Source organism: Stegostoma tigrinum, chromosome 12 (assembly GCF_030684315.1).
Source record: "Stegostoma tigrinum isolate sSteTig4 chromosome 12, sSteTig4.hap1, whole genome shotgun sequence".
NCBI lineage: Eukaryota > Metazoa > Chordata > Chondrichthyes > Orectolobiformes > Stegostomatidae > Stegostoma > Stegostoma tigrinum.
This window is the reverse complement of record NC_081365.1, coordinates 27,254,401-27,267,556: the sequence shown is the minus strand read 5'-3', so window position 1 is coordinate 27,267,556 and position 13,156 is coordinate 27,254,401. Positions and strand designations below refer to the sequence as shown.

The window sequence follows — 13,156 nt, the reverse complement described above, 5'->3', positions numbered from 1 at the left end:
GGAATATTGGAAAAAATTTACAGGCTGATAACTAATTTCTTCGGTGACATTCTGAACACATCTCCTCCTGTGGCCGCCTTATCCTGGCATAGATCTTGAACCCAGAGCCTCTGGCGCAGAGGCAGGGATGCTATAAGGTATCTCCCACTGACACTAAACTATTTCAAAAAAGGGCAAGTAGAGGAAAAGCACATTGCCAATTTGAAAACACAGCTTTCAAATTTGCAAAGTGGTAAGTACAGCCCCGGCAATTTTGCATTCAGAATTCTGGTCTGAGCTTGGCCACTGGGGATTGGGTTAAGGATTTTGCTCGTAGGAAGTGGGGGAGGGGAGAAAGGAAATAGTCAGATGGCTACTGTAAACCATCCAACAGCTGGTCATGTATTAACAGGCCACCTGCCTACCATTGTCATTTTGTAATGGTGTACAGGAAGAATAACCTAAAGTGGGGGCAATTAAGTTATTTGAAGAAAGTGACCCAAAAATAAATATTTAGTTGTAGAATTAAAGTATGTTCCATGCCTCATTATATGGATAGAAACAAAATGCAATACAGCAAGGTGCATTAAACCAAACTATATCAAAGCTGAAGGTCTGTCTTTACTTATCTAATCATTGACTAACTTTTCATTTTTGTTCATCTCTTTTTCGTCCAGAGGTGTTCAGTCAAGTTTTGGTATTAGTGAACTGTATGCTTAGGCTCATAAAAGCCCAATTCATGGACTAGCATTAAGTCTGTAAATCACACAGTAGAGTGCAATATTTGTTTCTACAAGTGCGGAGTTAATTCTCTTTTTGTTTTCTTCCTTCTCCTCTTTGCCCCCAATCTCATTTCATGAAACATGAGAACAATTTGATACAGCAGCAAATACAGGTTCAAGTTGTCATGAAGCAGAAGTGTGAAAATGAGGATGTGGAATGGTACATTATGGCATAGGGAAATGTCTGTTTTTCAATATTCACTGAGATTGTGTTATGCCAGTTGTGCGTATGCACTTTGAATAGGTTGTGTGCAACATTTTAGCAAAGTGGGAAAACACCTCACATCAAATAGTTAAGCTTTGTTTCATTTTTCTGATGTTGGCCAATAGAAAAATTAGAGATATATCCAGGGTTAAAAAGGAGAGATGAAATCCTGGTTGCCTGACTTTTAGATTAAAGAATAATTTGTTCCTTAACCAGGCATAAAGTTTGACAGTGTTAAGGATTTGCTTTACTCTGGTAGTAAGAGAAATCCGGCAAATGATTAGACTAATATTTTTGGTGATTTATTTATTCCGAAATGTTTTTTTTCAAATCACTTTCCAGGTCTTTTGGTATCTTAATGTGGGAAGTAATGACATTAGGGCAGCAGCCCTACCCAGCTCGTACTAACCTGGAGGTGTTGCACTTCGTTCGAACAGGAGGGAGACTGGAGAAAGCAAGAAATTGTCCAGAAAATGTGTATGTACCATTATGTTTAAAGCATCTTTTATACTAAAAACTCATATTGACTCTGAAGCCATGCTCAGAAAGTACGAGTAACAGCAATCTGTGTGGTGAATTGCAAACAGAGCTTTTCTACTCAAAGCATGCACTTGTTGAGTTCTTGGAGCTTTAAGTAGGTTCTGGCCTGCTAAATAGGACACAAGAATTTAGGTTGATTTGCAGCGAGTCTTGCATAGTGCTTTGGGGAGACATTTTACTTGCCCTCTTTTTCACTGATCTCTCTCTTGAGACGTGCAGATCTGTGTTGAAAATTACCAATTATCTTTTTTACTTCCTGAGAAGCCCTAAGTTAATTTTTGTAGTTGAAATAAAAGTGAGATATAGATATAGCAGTGAGTCTTAAGTGAGGGTCTTGTTGTTTTATAAACAGTTACAATATACAGGAACATGACAAATTAACTGACAGAAGTATTAGGTTTGTTCGGTGCCATAAACATTGATATAAAACAAAAAAAAGTACAGATGCTGGAGATCTGAAACTAAAACAGAAATGACTGGAGAAACTCAACAGATCTGGCAGCACCTGTAGGAAGAAAGCAGAGTTAACGTTTAGAGTCTGGTAACTTTTCATCAGAATAATTAGCAGCTGGGAAAAAGTGGCATTTGTGCTGAAGATCAAGGTGGCGGGTGGGTGCAAGGTGAGTGGGTGAGTTGAGATTAAGCCCAGAGAAAGATATGAAAGAGATGGACATACAGTAGTAAGCCAGGACAGAGGAGAAGCTGAATAAGTGATGATGAGAGCTGAGAGTAGGGAAGAATGTGTGGGCTGTGCTGAAAACAACATATGTCATAACAGAACCTGGGAGTGGGGTGGATAAAAAACATGGAAGGATATAGTCAGGCTCTAAAGTTATTATTGAGCCTTATGTTGAGTCCTGTGGACTGTAAGGTCCCGGAGAGAGTTGGAAGTGAAAAATGCTCTGGGTGAAATGTACACGGCTGCAAATGCATTGATAAAATTCCCCGAGGCCTTATTCATCATGGCAAGAGGGAGGTACCAAAATACCACCGTGTCTCCTGCCTCACCAGGAAGCCAAGCATCCCTGACCATTACTGCAGAACCATCAAAGATGCCTACTGCTCCATCACTCATCTGCGCCTTAGAAAATCAGATCACAACACGTTGTTCCTCCTCCCAGCTTTCAAGCAGAACGTGAAATAAACACCATGACAAAATAAAAATATCCAAAACAAATCTTAGGTCTAATGCCTGTAACCTTCCTTTCTGTTTGACCACCAGCCTTAAAATCCCAGGGCTCTCATTCACTTCACGGATGCCCCCCTGTCCACCTGCCACCCTGCTGTCCACTTCTGTGCCAACCCCTGTTTCTGTTCACCCAGCCCACCACCACCCCAGGCCTGTGGCTTATGACCCACGTCCCTGCACCCCACTCTTTCCGCACAGACACAATTGCCTCCCCACTAGCCTCCACTGTTTGCACAACAATACTCTTATAGACTCACCTACTTGCTCCTGTCTCATGCTCGCCCTCCCACCCCCTCACACGGGCACTCACTACCCCACTCACCTGCTCCTTGCACCCATGTTTTATTGGTGTGCACATGATGATATTATTGAGCTCCCTGAGAGAGCTCTGCTCAGTAAGTTGTTATAACATGCAGTGCTTTCCTCAGCCTTGTGCTTTGAGGGCACTGCTGACTGAGTACCTGTTGGATTGTCCCACAGTCTGCTAGACAAATAGGGACAGGCACGAGCAGCTGGCAAGTGCCTGCTCCACTTAGACACAGAGGTTGCCCCTGGGATTTGGAACAGTGTCAATGGGTTTGGGTTTGAGCCAAAGTGAAGGAGTGTTGTGCTGTCTCACACTGGAGCCTGCAGTTGGTCGGGGGGCCTGAGTGCGTGTCAAAACGGTTGTGTATATTTTACATGCTGCCCAGTAGAGGGCACCCAAACTATATGAAGCCTTTTTAAGAAATGAATTCCATTATGTTTCCATTTTACACCACCTCAAACAAATTTGTAAAAAAGGTGCTTCTCAATTTTAATTGACACAATGTTAAGTAGAATTTCGGTTTTGTTACCTGTTACTATTGCAGGTTCTGAAACAGACAGTGCACACTCGGAAGCAAATGAACAGCTGGAGTATTAATTTCTCTACTTTAAATCTCACTGTTACTAGAGTTTTTAGAACAAGCTGCTGCTGTGATCTTGATTGCATTCATTTCTAGCTTTTCTGTTTGTAAAACAGTGCAGAGCTATTTTATGGCAAAAACTAAGGAAATCGCTTTGACCCTGTAATCCATTCATTGTCTATCATTGTAGAAGAGGATCATTGTCTAAAATTCAAAATCATATACCTTCACGTTGGAAACAAGTAGCAGCCAATGATAAATTGGGGAGAACTTTGTGTGGGTGGTGGATATCACAATTCAGAGATATCTGTTGTGGAATAAAGTGGACAATGCTTATTTGTGTTGCTTAGACTTCCACTGACCATCCTGTTGAAATTAATTCCACTCAAAAGTCCGCATTTAAACTGAATTATGGCCACAACGTCATGTTTGAAATATATGGAAAATAATCTCATTCCAATTTTACATTGCAAAGATCCACTATCAGAAATGTTTGTACATGTCAAGGATGTTGATGTATGCTCCAGGGAGGCTGAGATTTTGGGTAAAACACCATCTAGGCTAATGTAGAATTCTGAAATTCAGAAACTGTGAAAAGTCAGTGAAATTTGTGAAAATACTCCAAAAGGTACAGTTCTGGACAAAAGGACTCAAAAGTGTCTATCGCAAAAGTTTTGTTTCTATTTGAAATTCAGCAATAAACAGATTAGTTGGCATCTTTTGTAGACTTGCCACGTATCTGTAAATTGTAAAATAAGGGTACGGTTAAAGACCATTACACAGATAAGTGAGAATGGATTAAACTTCATCTTACAGTCTTCATTTTTCAGCTCCTTTTGCAGCATGTATGAAAGCAAGTTATACAGTTACATGTGCATTTTTGAGAAGCTCATACAATCATAGTGTATGCTGCTATTATTCATTCTTTAGTAATTCCATTGCAGTTAAGTCATTTCAAGCAATCAGAGTAAGCCCAGAGTGTAATTCCATATTTGGAAATGTCATGTGAGATGTCTAGTGCCACATTAAAATAAAATAAAGACCAAATTGTCTGGCTGTAGCTGGATTTAATAACTGGCGAAATGCCCAAGCTTTGTTGGGAACATGGGAAGGTCCTGCTTGTTATAGTTTCCAATGATGTTAGCCAGCAGGTGCATTTTTCTCTTTTTTTTTCTTGAGCCCGGTCCCCCCAGATAGTGTTCTGGTGAGATTTCACTTTGGCAGTTTACACAGAGAAGTTGCATTTGTTTGTTAAATAATTGCCGACAATAGAGGTATTTAAAATCACACAATAGCTTCCATATTATCACATGAAAGTTATTTTGATCTATTTATTTGTCACCAAATATTTATGTGGATGTGCAAGTATTTTGAAGTTAAGGTATTAGGGAAGGGAATTTCTCCACTTCTGGGAACTCCGTGTTTGTATCAAGGACTCCCACGTTGTATCAACAAAGTCAGTCCAAACCTCAAAGTAACACCCCCCACCCCCCCCCCCCCCCCCCCCCCCCCCCCCCGCAACTGGTTTGGCATTTTTACCTCATCTCACTCTATTCATTCTGTGGCTGCTCTGTGAGATTCTGTTATGCTGAAGGATTACGATCGCTGTCAACTGCATTGCAACCACAAAACCCCCCACCACACAGCGTTTTTTTTCTGTCTGTTTTCATCGTCTTTCTTTGGAAAACACTGTGAAGTAATGTAAGGATTTGTCAACCAATGAGCAGTCTGTAGCCTTCTGCTATGCAAATTCTCCTTGCCTTCGCCAATACCACCTTGAGACCAGTTGATGGAGTGGTTAACGTGGAGTATGCAGTTAATGTAAAGTAGTCAATGATGCAACTGATGTGAACATGATGGCAGCAGGACCATCTGAACTGGAGACTGAGGGAAGCCACTTCTGCATTTAGAGGAACATGATTCTAACTAAAACGACAGTAATAGACAGTGCAAATAAAAAGTTGGAATTATTTTACTCCAGATTACTGGTAACGTATAGAAGTCCTGCAGCATGGAAACAGGCCATTTGACCCATCGAGTCCATACCAACCTTTCAAAAAGCATCCCACCCATATCGCTTCCCCATCCCTGTAATCCTGCATTTCCCATGGCCACTCTATTCAACCTGCACATCTTTGGAATGTGGGAGGAAACTAGAGCACGCAGAGGAACCTCACACAGGCAGTTGCCTGAGGATGGAATTGAGCCAGGGTACTTGGGGCTGTGAGCCACCATGCCTCACAATGCAGGAATCACAAAGGACTTTAACTGGAGATGTTGACACCCACAGAATAACCACGGCAACTCCTCCAGCAACACAGCAACATTACAGGCCTGCAGCAAGGACCGAGATGAGAGCTCTAGAAACTCCTTTGGAAGGTACAGAGCAGCCTGCAGATTGCGAACAAAAGCTCATAATCACCAGATCAAGGTATAGACCCAGCAGCAGATGATATCTTGGCAAGGAAAGGAGTTGACAAGATTTCGGCGTATTTGAGATATTAACAGCATTTGACATTTTGTTCAGTCTGAAGAAAAGATTAATAATTGAGAAAGTGAGGCCCAACCAGGGTAGTCACAATAGAGGTGTCATGTCACGCTGACATGTTTATAAGTGAGCTTTTCACACTAGTGCATGGTTGTGGCTATGGAGATGTCGGTCCACGTAGCGATAGTTATTGGTATATTCAATTGTGCTTTACCGAACCCCTTACAAAGAACGGAAGATCTGACAGGCCACAAATTACTCAAAGCAAACCAAACAGAGGGCAGAATTGGGGCATTCTGTAGAGAATCTCTGAAGCTTCAGGAGGGGTGGTTTGTGGTCTGACCAAAACTGGATGGCCCTTCTCTAGAAATCATATGACAAAACTACTAAAACATCTGAAAGAATATGATACAGTAGCTCTATCGTACATGATGATTTTGATGTGCAGTGTGAGAAAAGCACATTATATGGAAGAATGTCCAGCAGGGGCAAACAAAAAAAAGATTCATTTTAATGGGTACTGTAGATTAGGGAGTACCTTTCAAAGACAAGTGCAAGCTTCTAATAATGTAGAGTCCGTGAAAGAGGAAATAATGAAAGCCTAGCTGCAGAATTTTCAGAAGAAATTAAGAACGTTGATCAGAGATTCTGGTCAGTGATATTGGAAGTGGAAGACTTCGCTGGACACAGGAGCTGCAATGTCTGTTTTCAGGCCCCGCTGTGCCAAGATTTTGTAAAATATTGGGCGTGATGAGGGAAGAATCCTCACTCTATCACTAACCATGAAACTTCTGCTGAAGCCCACACGAAGCAGAACATAGGTTATTATTTAAAAGGACTGTCTGAAGAAGAATTTGAACCCTGCACCCGGAGGCAGGAAAAATGGACTGAACTTGGGCTCGTGTACATTGGAGGAGCTTTGTATTGCTGCTGTTGCAGACCGTTCTTGCAGTGCAGCTTTGGAAAGAACTTTCTTCTTGTCAGTTTTGTATCTCCTGTCTCATCATATTTATATCCAAGCCCTGGAAGCAATCACTCTCTAACTTGCTGTGCAATATTCCCCGAAGTTTTAAACTATTTTTCTGAAAAATGTAGGTTCCAAGCCAAGAGGCAACCGAAGGTGATTTAGCAAAATTATTGTTGACGTTGTGAGTAGGATTTTTCAGGAGCTGGCAGGGTGATGGACATGTATGGTCCTTCCTCTTTGCCCGCTGTTTGTAATGTGACCTTGCACTGACTTGTGATGTAATTGAGGGGCTGGGGGGGGGGGGGGAGGGGAGGGGGTTGCGCTGCTGTTGGCACCTCTGCACCCTGAGGCAGGACTTGAAATGGCCACTGCATTGGCATCTCCACCCACACCCAGTGCCAATGGGCATCAGAGCCTGAGCCCAAATTTACTGGAGGCAGCCAGCAGCAATCATGATCTGGTCCCCGAATAATCCAGGAGTTACTTAACACCATCTACCCCTGCCCTTGTCTGTGGGAATTCTCTCACCACCTCTCCATCATCTTGCAGCCATCTAGCCAGACTCCTATTATCTAAAAGCCACCTAAACAATCCCTCCCAATCCTCCTGCAGCCATTTAATACCCCTAGAAGAATAATATTTCTCATTGTTTAACCACTTAGCCCCATATCTCCAAGAGCAGGTAGAAAAACTGAACTCCACCACCCCCCCCCGCCCCCCCGCGCCCACCCCGCGCCCCTCACCATCATCCAGACAGCAATCTCGACAAGGGGCTTGGATATCTCAATGAAATGGATGCCCCCATTCGTCATTGAGAAGGAAAGTGAAAAGCCAACCAATATGGCTGCCAAGTGCAGCAGCACCAGCGGCTGCTGCCTCGTCGTCACCCTTTAAAAGTTGCTGATGTTCTGACACCCCTGCTGCGGCCCCTTTGCACTCACTGGGAGGGGGACAAAATTGGGAAGAGCCCACAAAGTAAATTACTAGTTTTGAAATCATGAACGGCGTCACCGAATCACTTGCTGCACCTACAGTTGCATGCGGCCAGAGACCTGACCTGACACCATTACTCTCTGTTTCTGGGCTATAAAATCCTCACCTATGAGCACGACTTTTCACATGCGCTCTTGTTGACTTTTTTTATTGTCAATTAAATAAACTTTAACTGGGTGTGTTTCTTAAAAAGCCCTAGTGATATTGGTTAGCCAAAGTGCGCCCCCCCCCGTCAAAAAAAGTGCAAGGTGTAAGATTATTGATCAATAAAAGCAATTGTTTCCAAAGCCTAATATTTTGTCTTGGTATCCAGTGAGCTTGGGGCTGTCAGTGCTGGGGTGTGAAGTAGGAATGTGATTGAGTACTTTGGCTACACGGCTATGCAACTAAATTTGTTATGGCTGGTTTACCATAAGTTAGAAATTCAAATCTTTCTGACTTCTGGCTGCTATTCTGCAGACTTTTAGAATGCGCAATGATACCATCTCTTTTGGGAATCCTGTATTACAAAAAAATCTGCAACACAAGATGGATATGGTGAGAAATTTCCAGGAATGGTATGGATTTGAGTAGTCTCTGTGAATCATCCAAATATTCAAAAGCTTGTATAAAAATGCCCATAATTATACATTTTCCCATTGAGTTCTATTAAAATCACAGACTCAGAATTGTTACAGTGCAGAAGGAGACTGTTTGGCTCATCATGTCTGCGCTGGCTTTGTGAATGAGCATTATGACTTAATGTCATTCTCCAGTGTTTTGCTGATAGCCCTTTTTATTGTTCTTCCTTTAACAATTACTCCTTGCCCTCTTGAATGCACATGCTATTTATGTCATCTGGGTTACAGGATCTGTGCTCAATGAGGGAAATAATGGAGAGGAGACATGAGCAAATGCCATAAGAAATCCACAGAATGGGGTGGGGGGGGGGAGCGCGCAGAAAAGAGAAACCTTGGCTTAGATCTTCAGTGCTGACTACCTTCTTATCAGAAGTGTGGGCTAGAGTTGTGCATCAGGGCCATGTGAAGTCTTGATAGGGCTGACTCTGTGGGAATTGCCTGGGATGTTACAATTTCCAATGGGCGATTACTTGGAGTCTGAAACCCTCTGAAATATATCCTCAACTTGGCATTAGCTTTGGAAACTTTAGATGAATTTGACCTATCAACCTGAAGTAGTTCCCTCAAAAGTTAGATTCTAACTTACTGACCTGACATAGTTACCTAGAAAAAGTTTGAAGGATTATAAACTGCTTGAACTTCTGGCTACTATAAAACTGATGCCCACCATTGTCTGCTCCTACAAATACCTAACTAACATCCAACCTGACTCTGTACACTCCCAAGGACATCTGGCCAACAATCCCCACTAAACGTGGTTGCTTAATTTCCATTCTTACACCCCCACCTTCCCACACTCTACCTCTGACCAGATCCCCAATTCCCCTTGCATGGGCAGCAACTCCATGCCCCCTCCAGTCGCCTGAATTTGCTGACTTCCTTCCCCTCCACGACAATTTCTCCCCTTCTTCCGCATGAATCTATCATCCTGACGTACCCTAATCTCTCCCAAGCTTGCCTGCCATGCATTCCCCTACAGACCTAGTCCCCTACATCCTCCTGAAATGCCCACTGGGTTTCACACTTTCTCGACTGACTTTTTTAAAGTTTGCCACAACTGAATAGCTTGCTAGACCATTTCAGAGGGCAGTTCAGAGTCACCCACATTGCTGTGGGCCACTGTCACTACAGACCAATGTGGCCAATAATGACAGGTTCCCTTCCCTAAAAGGCTGTGAATCACATGGATTTTTATTTCAATAGTTGGTGGTATTGAAGTGGTAATGAAGCAATTTTATTTCTGGATATGGTTCAACAAGTTGAATTCTGGAGTTGATGGAGTTTGAACTTTGTTTTTTGGAATACTCTTCCTATTCTGTAAAACTCAAGTCCATTTCTGGGTATGATTTCTATCATATTATCAACTTCAGGTAGTTTGCTGTTTTATCCTAAGAACTTTCAGAGACTTGGACTAAGGATCCAGAGACATGAGTTCAAATTCCACCATGTGGAGTGGGCAATTTAAATTGAGCTACCTAAATAACTTGGCAAAGGAAGTAAGTCTGAACTAGGAAAACTATATTGTTCATGGTCACCATGAAACTACTAGATTACTAGAAAAGCCCACATGATGTCTGACCTTTATGACTCCTGACCCACAACAATGTGATTAGGTCTTAACTGCCCTCTCAAATGGACTGCCAAACCCCTCAATTGTATCAAACGTTGAATGAGAATACAAATAGATGCATGAGAATGCCATAGACAATAGACATGACAAAGATAGACCAAGCTCAATTAATCCTGCAAAACCTTCCTTAGAAAGGCCTTGGGGTTTGTGCCAAAATTGGGAAGATCATCTTTCAGATCTACTTGACGTGTATTTGATTCTGTAAATTTGGCTCTTGGCCCACATCCCGGTCACCACATCCACCATTACTAACGGGTCTATCCAAAAGTCAGGATGGGAAGAAACTTTGTTAATCAAAGAGTGGTGAACCTCTGGAGTTCTCTACCACAGTGCAGTCAAGACGAAAATATTTTGTGATTTCAAGAAGGAGTTGGATATAACCCTCAAGGATTTAAAGGATATGGGGCAAAAGCAGGAACAAGCTGTTGAGTCAGATGATCAGCCATCATGACGAGCAGTGAGCGGGCTCGAAGGGCTGAGTAGCCTACTCCTGTTCCTATTTTCTTTTGTTTCTATCAACCAGTGTTGGCAACATGGTGATATATTATTGGGAGTTCTGAGTTTCATCAAAATTGGCTGTTGACCTCATAGTGCATCATGGCAGCAGGTCACAAATGGCAAGGAAATCTCCTGTCAATTATTGCCTATGCCTCATCCACCACAGCTACTGACTTTATCTCTGCCGAAAGGCACTACTCAAGGTGATAGGCGTCAATACATCGACAGTGGCATTGACTTCCAGTTCCAGAAGCCCACACAGCTGGTAAGAAACATGAAGAACTGCTACCCCTACCCTTCAAAGCAAATGAATCAGTACTTCTCCATGTTGAACACAGTTGGAAAAGTTGGAAATAGCATAAAATGTACTTCTTAAAGGACTTCAATGCAAAAATCAGTGCAAATGATTCAATTGCACCACTACAGCTCAAGCTGGCTGGTTTCTGAGGATCTTTCCAACAAACAGGGTCTGTCGCAGGCGGCGAGAGAAGCAAAATGAAAAATAAACATAACCCTCTTCCTGCCAATATACCTTTTGCAGGTGCCTAGCCCAAGATGGTAAAAGGAGGATTCTCCATTGGACATTCCTTGTGGAGTTCAAGTCCTTCCTTCAAACTGAGGACAACCTCCATCATCTTATCTGGCACTATCATCATGTTATATGGAGTAGATTCAGAACAGCTACAAAAATGTGTATCCATAGTGTTGTGGGCCATCAGTAACAGTAAAAATGTAATCCAGAATAATCTATAATCTAAACACCTAGTATATGCCTTCCTCTGTCATGATCATAAAGTTAGTGGACTAACCTTGATTGATTTCAACAGTGTAAGAGTGCATGTCAGGAGAAGCATCAGGTGCACCTACAGATGAGGTGCTAGCTTGGTGAAGCTACTGCACAGGACTTGAATGATGTTTAAAAACTGGACGTGGCATCTGTCGACAGTCAAGTGAGCATAAAACATGCAGATCAGGTAAATGTTGTGCTACCCTGTAACATCTAATTGTTAGTATTAGATAACTAACCATTTTGATGGAACCTGGTGCATGAGTTCAAAAGTTGAGGCTGAAGCATATGCACATACCTCCAGCTAGAAGTGCCAAATAGGTGATTTTTATTTTGGCTTTCCCTTGAAGTTCCTGCCATAACGGATGACCAGTGTTAGTTAATTAGTTTCACTCAGGTTTCTGAAACTCCATCTCTGACAGAGTTGCTGGAGCGCCTCCACCATATGAACTGTAGCATATACCTCCCCACCACATTTTTCCAGAGTGATTATGTCAGGTAATATATGTTAGCGTTGCCTGTGATGGCCACATCTAATGCATGAGAACAGATCCTTATTTACATCTGACTCCTTGATGACATTTGTCAGGTATAGTTGGGTTTCCATTTGTATAGATAAACTGATAAGACTCACTTTCCCTCTTCATATCAGTTCAGTGTTGTCTGACATGAAGACCTGAATGAATTAGAATTTCTTCCAAATGAATATGTCCCTGCATCTGGTATCTTTGCACATGGCTATAATCCCCATTGGGACCCATTAACTGTTAAAAAGGGTCTTGAACTTCCCAGTGACCTATGCAAGGTAGTAAATGACAAAATTTCATGTGTTAGGACACATAGGGCTGGATGATGCATGCCCAGCCGGCTGTGTTTTCAGCAGCTGCCTGTCATCTGCCTAACCACCCCTGAACATAACCCCATGGTACAAATGGTGAGAGGGTGCTGAAGTCAGCAGTTGACCATAATGTAGAAAGAAACAGTTAAGAGATGATTGAGCTCGTTAAAATAATGATAACACAATGCCCACTCCAGAACAAGGCTGGCAAAGGCATTCAGTTGGGAGCCATCAGACCGATTTTCAAATGCCTACGTGAGTAAAGGGACAAAGGAAAGGAGAATGCCTTGCTCATCAGATACCCTGCATTCATCACAGCTGTATCTGAAGATGCCACTCCATCCTTCCTGCTGTGCCACGTTCCTGTAAAGAGCCTGGTCCCCAGCCCCTTCTACACCACCCCCACCCACTCCCTGTTAGGATCACTCCCGTGGTAAAACCAGAGACTAATCTTGCATGTAGCAGCCCACCACTGAGCTCTGGCATTGCCAGGAGCAATGGAGTTGCTAGACAATTTGACTGACTTGCTGTTGGCACATGTCTTGTGTGTGGATAGAGGTGCCACGATTTATGTAGGCCAGTCAACCTGCGCTGCATTCTGACAAATGGATGTGTTTCTAGCGGACGTGTCTGCTTCCTGCTGACCTTTCTTCGGGGTGGAGGTAGAGTCAGGCACAAGCCATCACATCCCCTGGACCTTACAGCAATAAATTAAAATCAAAGTTAAACGCTATGGATGCTGGAAATCCAAAA

General features: G+C 42.6%; 1 protein-coding gene across 1 annotated transcript in view; it reads left to right on the top strand.

Annotated features, from left to right (window-relative positions):
- The window catches only part of ros1 (c-ros oncogene 1, receptor tyrosine kinase), a 209,736-nt gene that overhangs the window by 129,654 nt on the left and 66,926 nt on the right, over positions 1-13,156 (top strand). Inside the window, exon 42 of the mRNA XM_048540717.2 lies at positions 1,309-1,443. Coding sequence (XP_048396674.2) covers positions 1,309-1,443 — 135 coding nt within the window. The remainder of the gene's footprint in view (positions 1-1,308; positions 1,444-13,156) is intronic.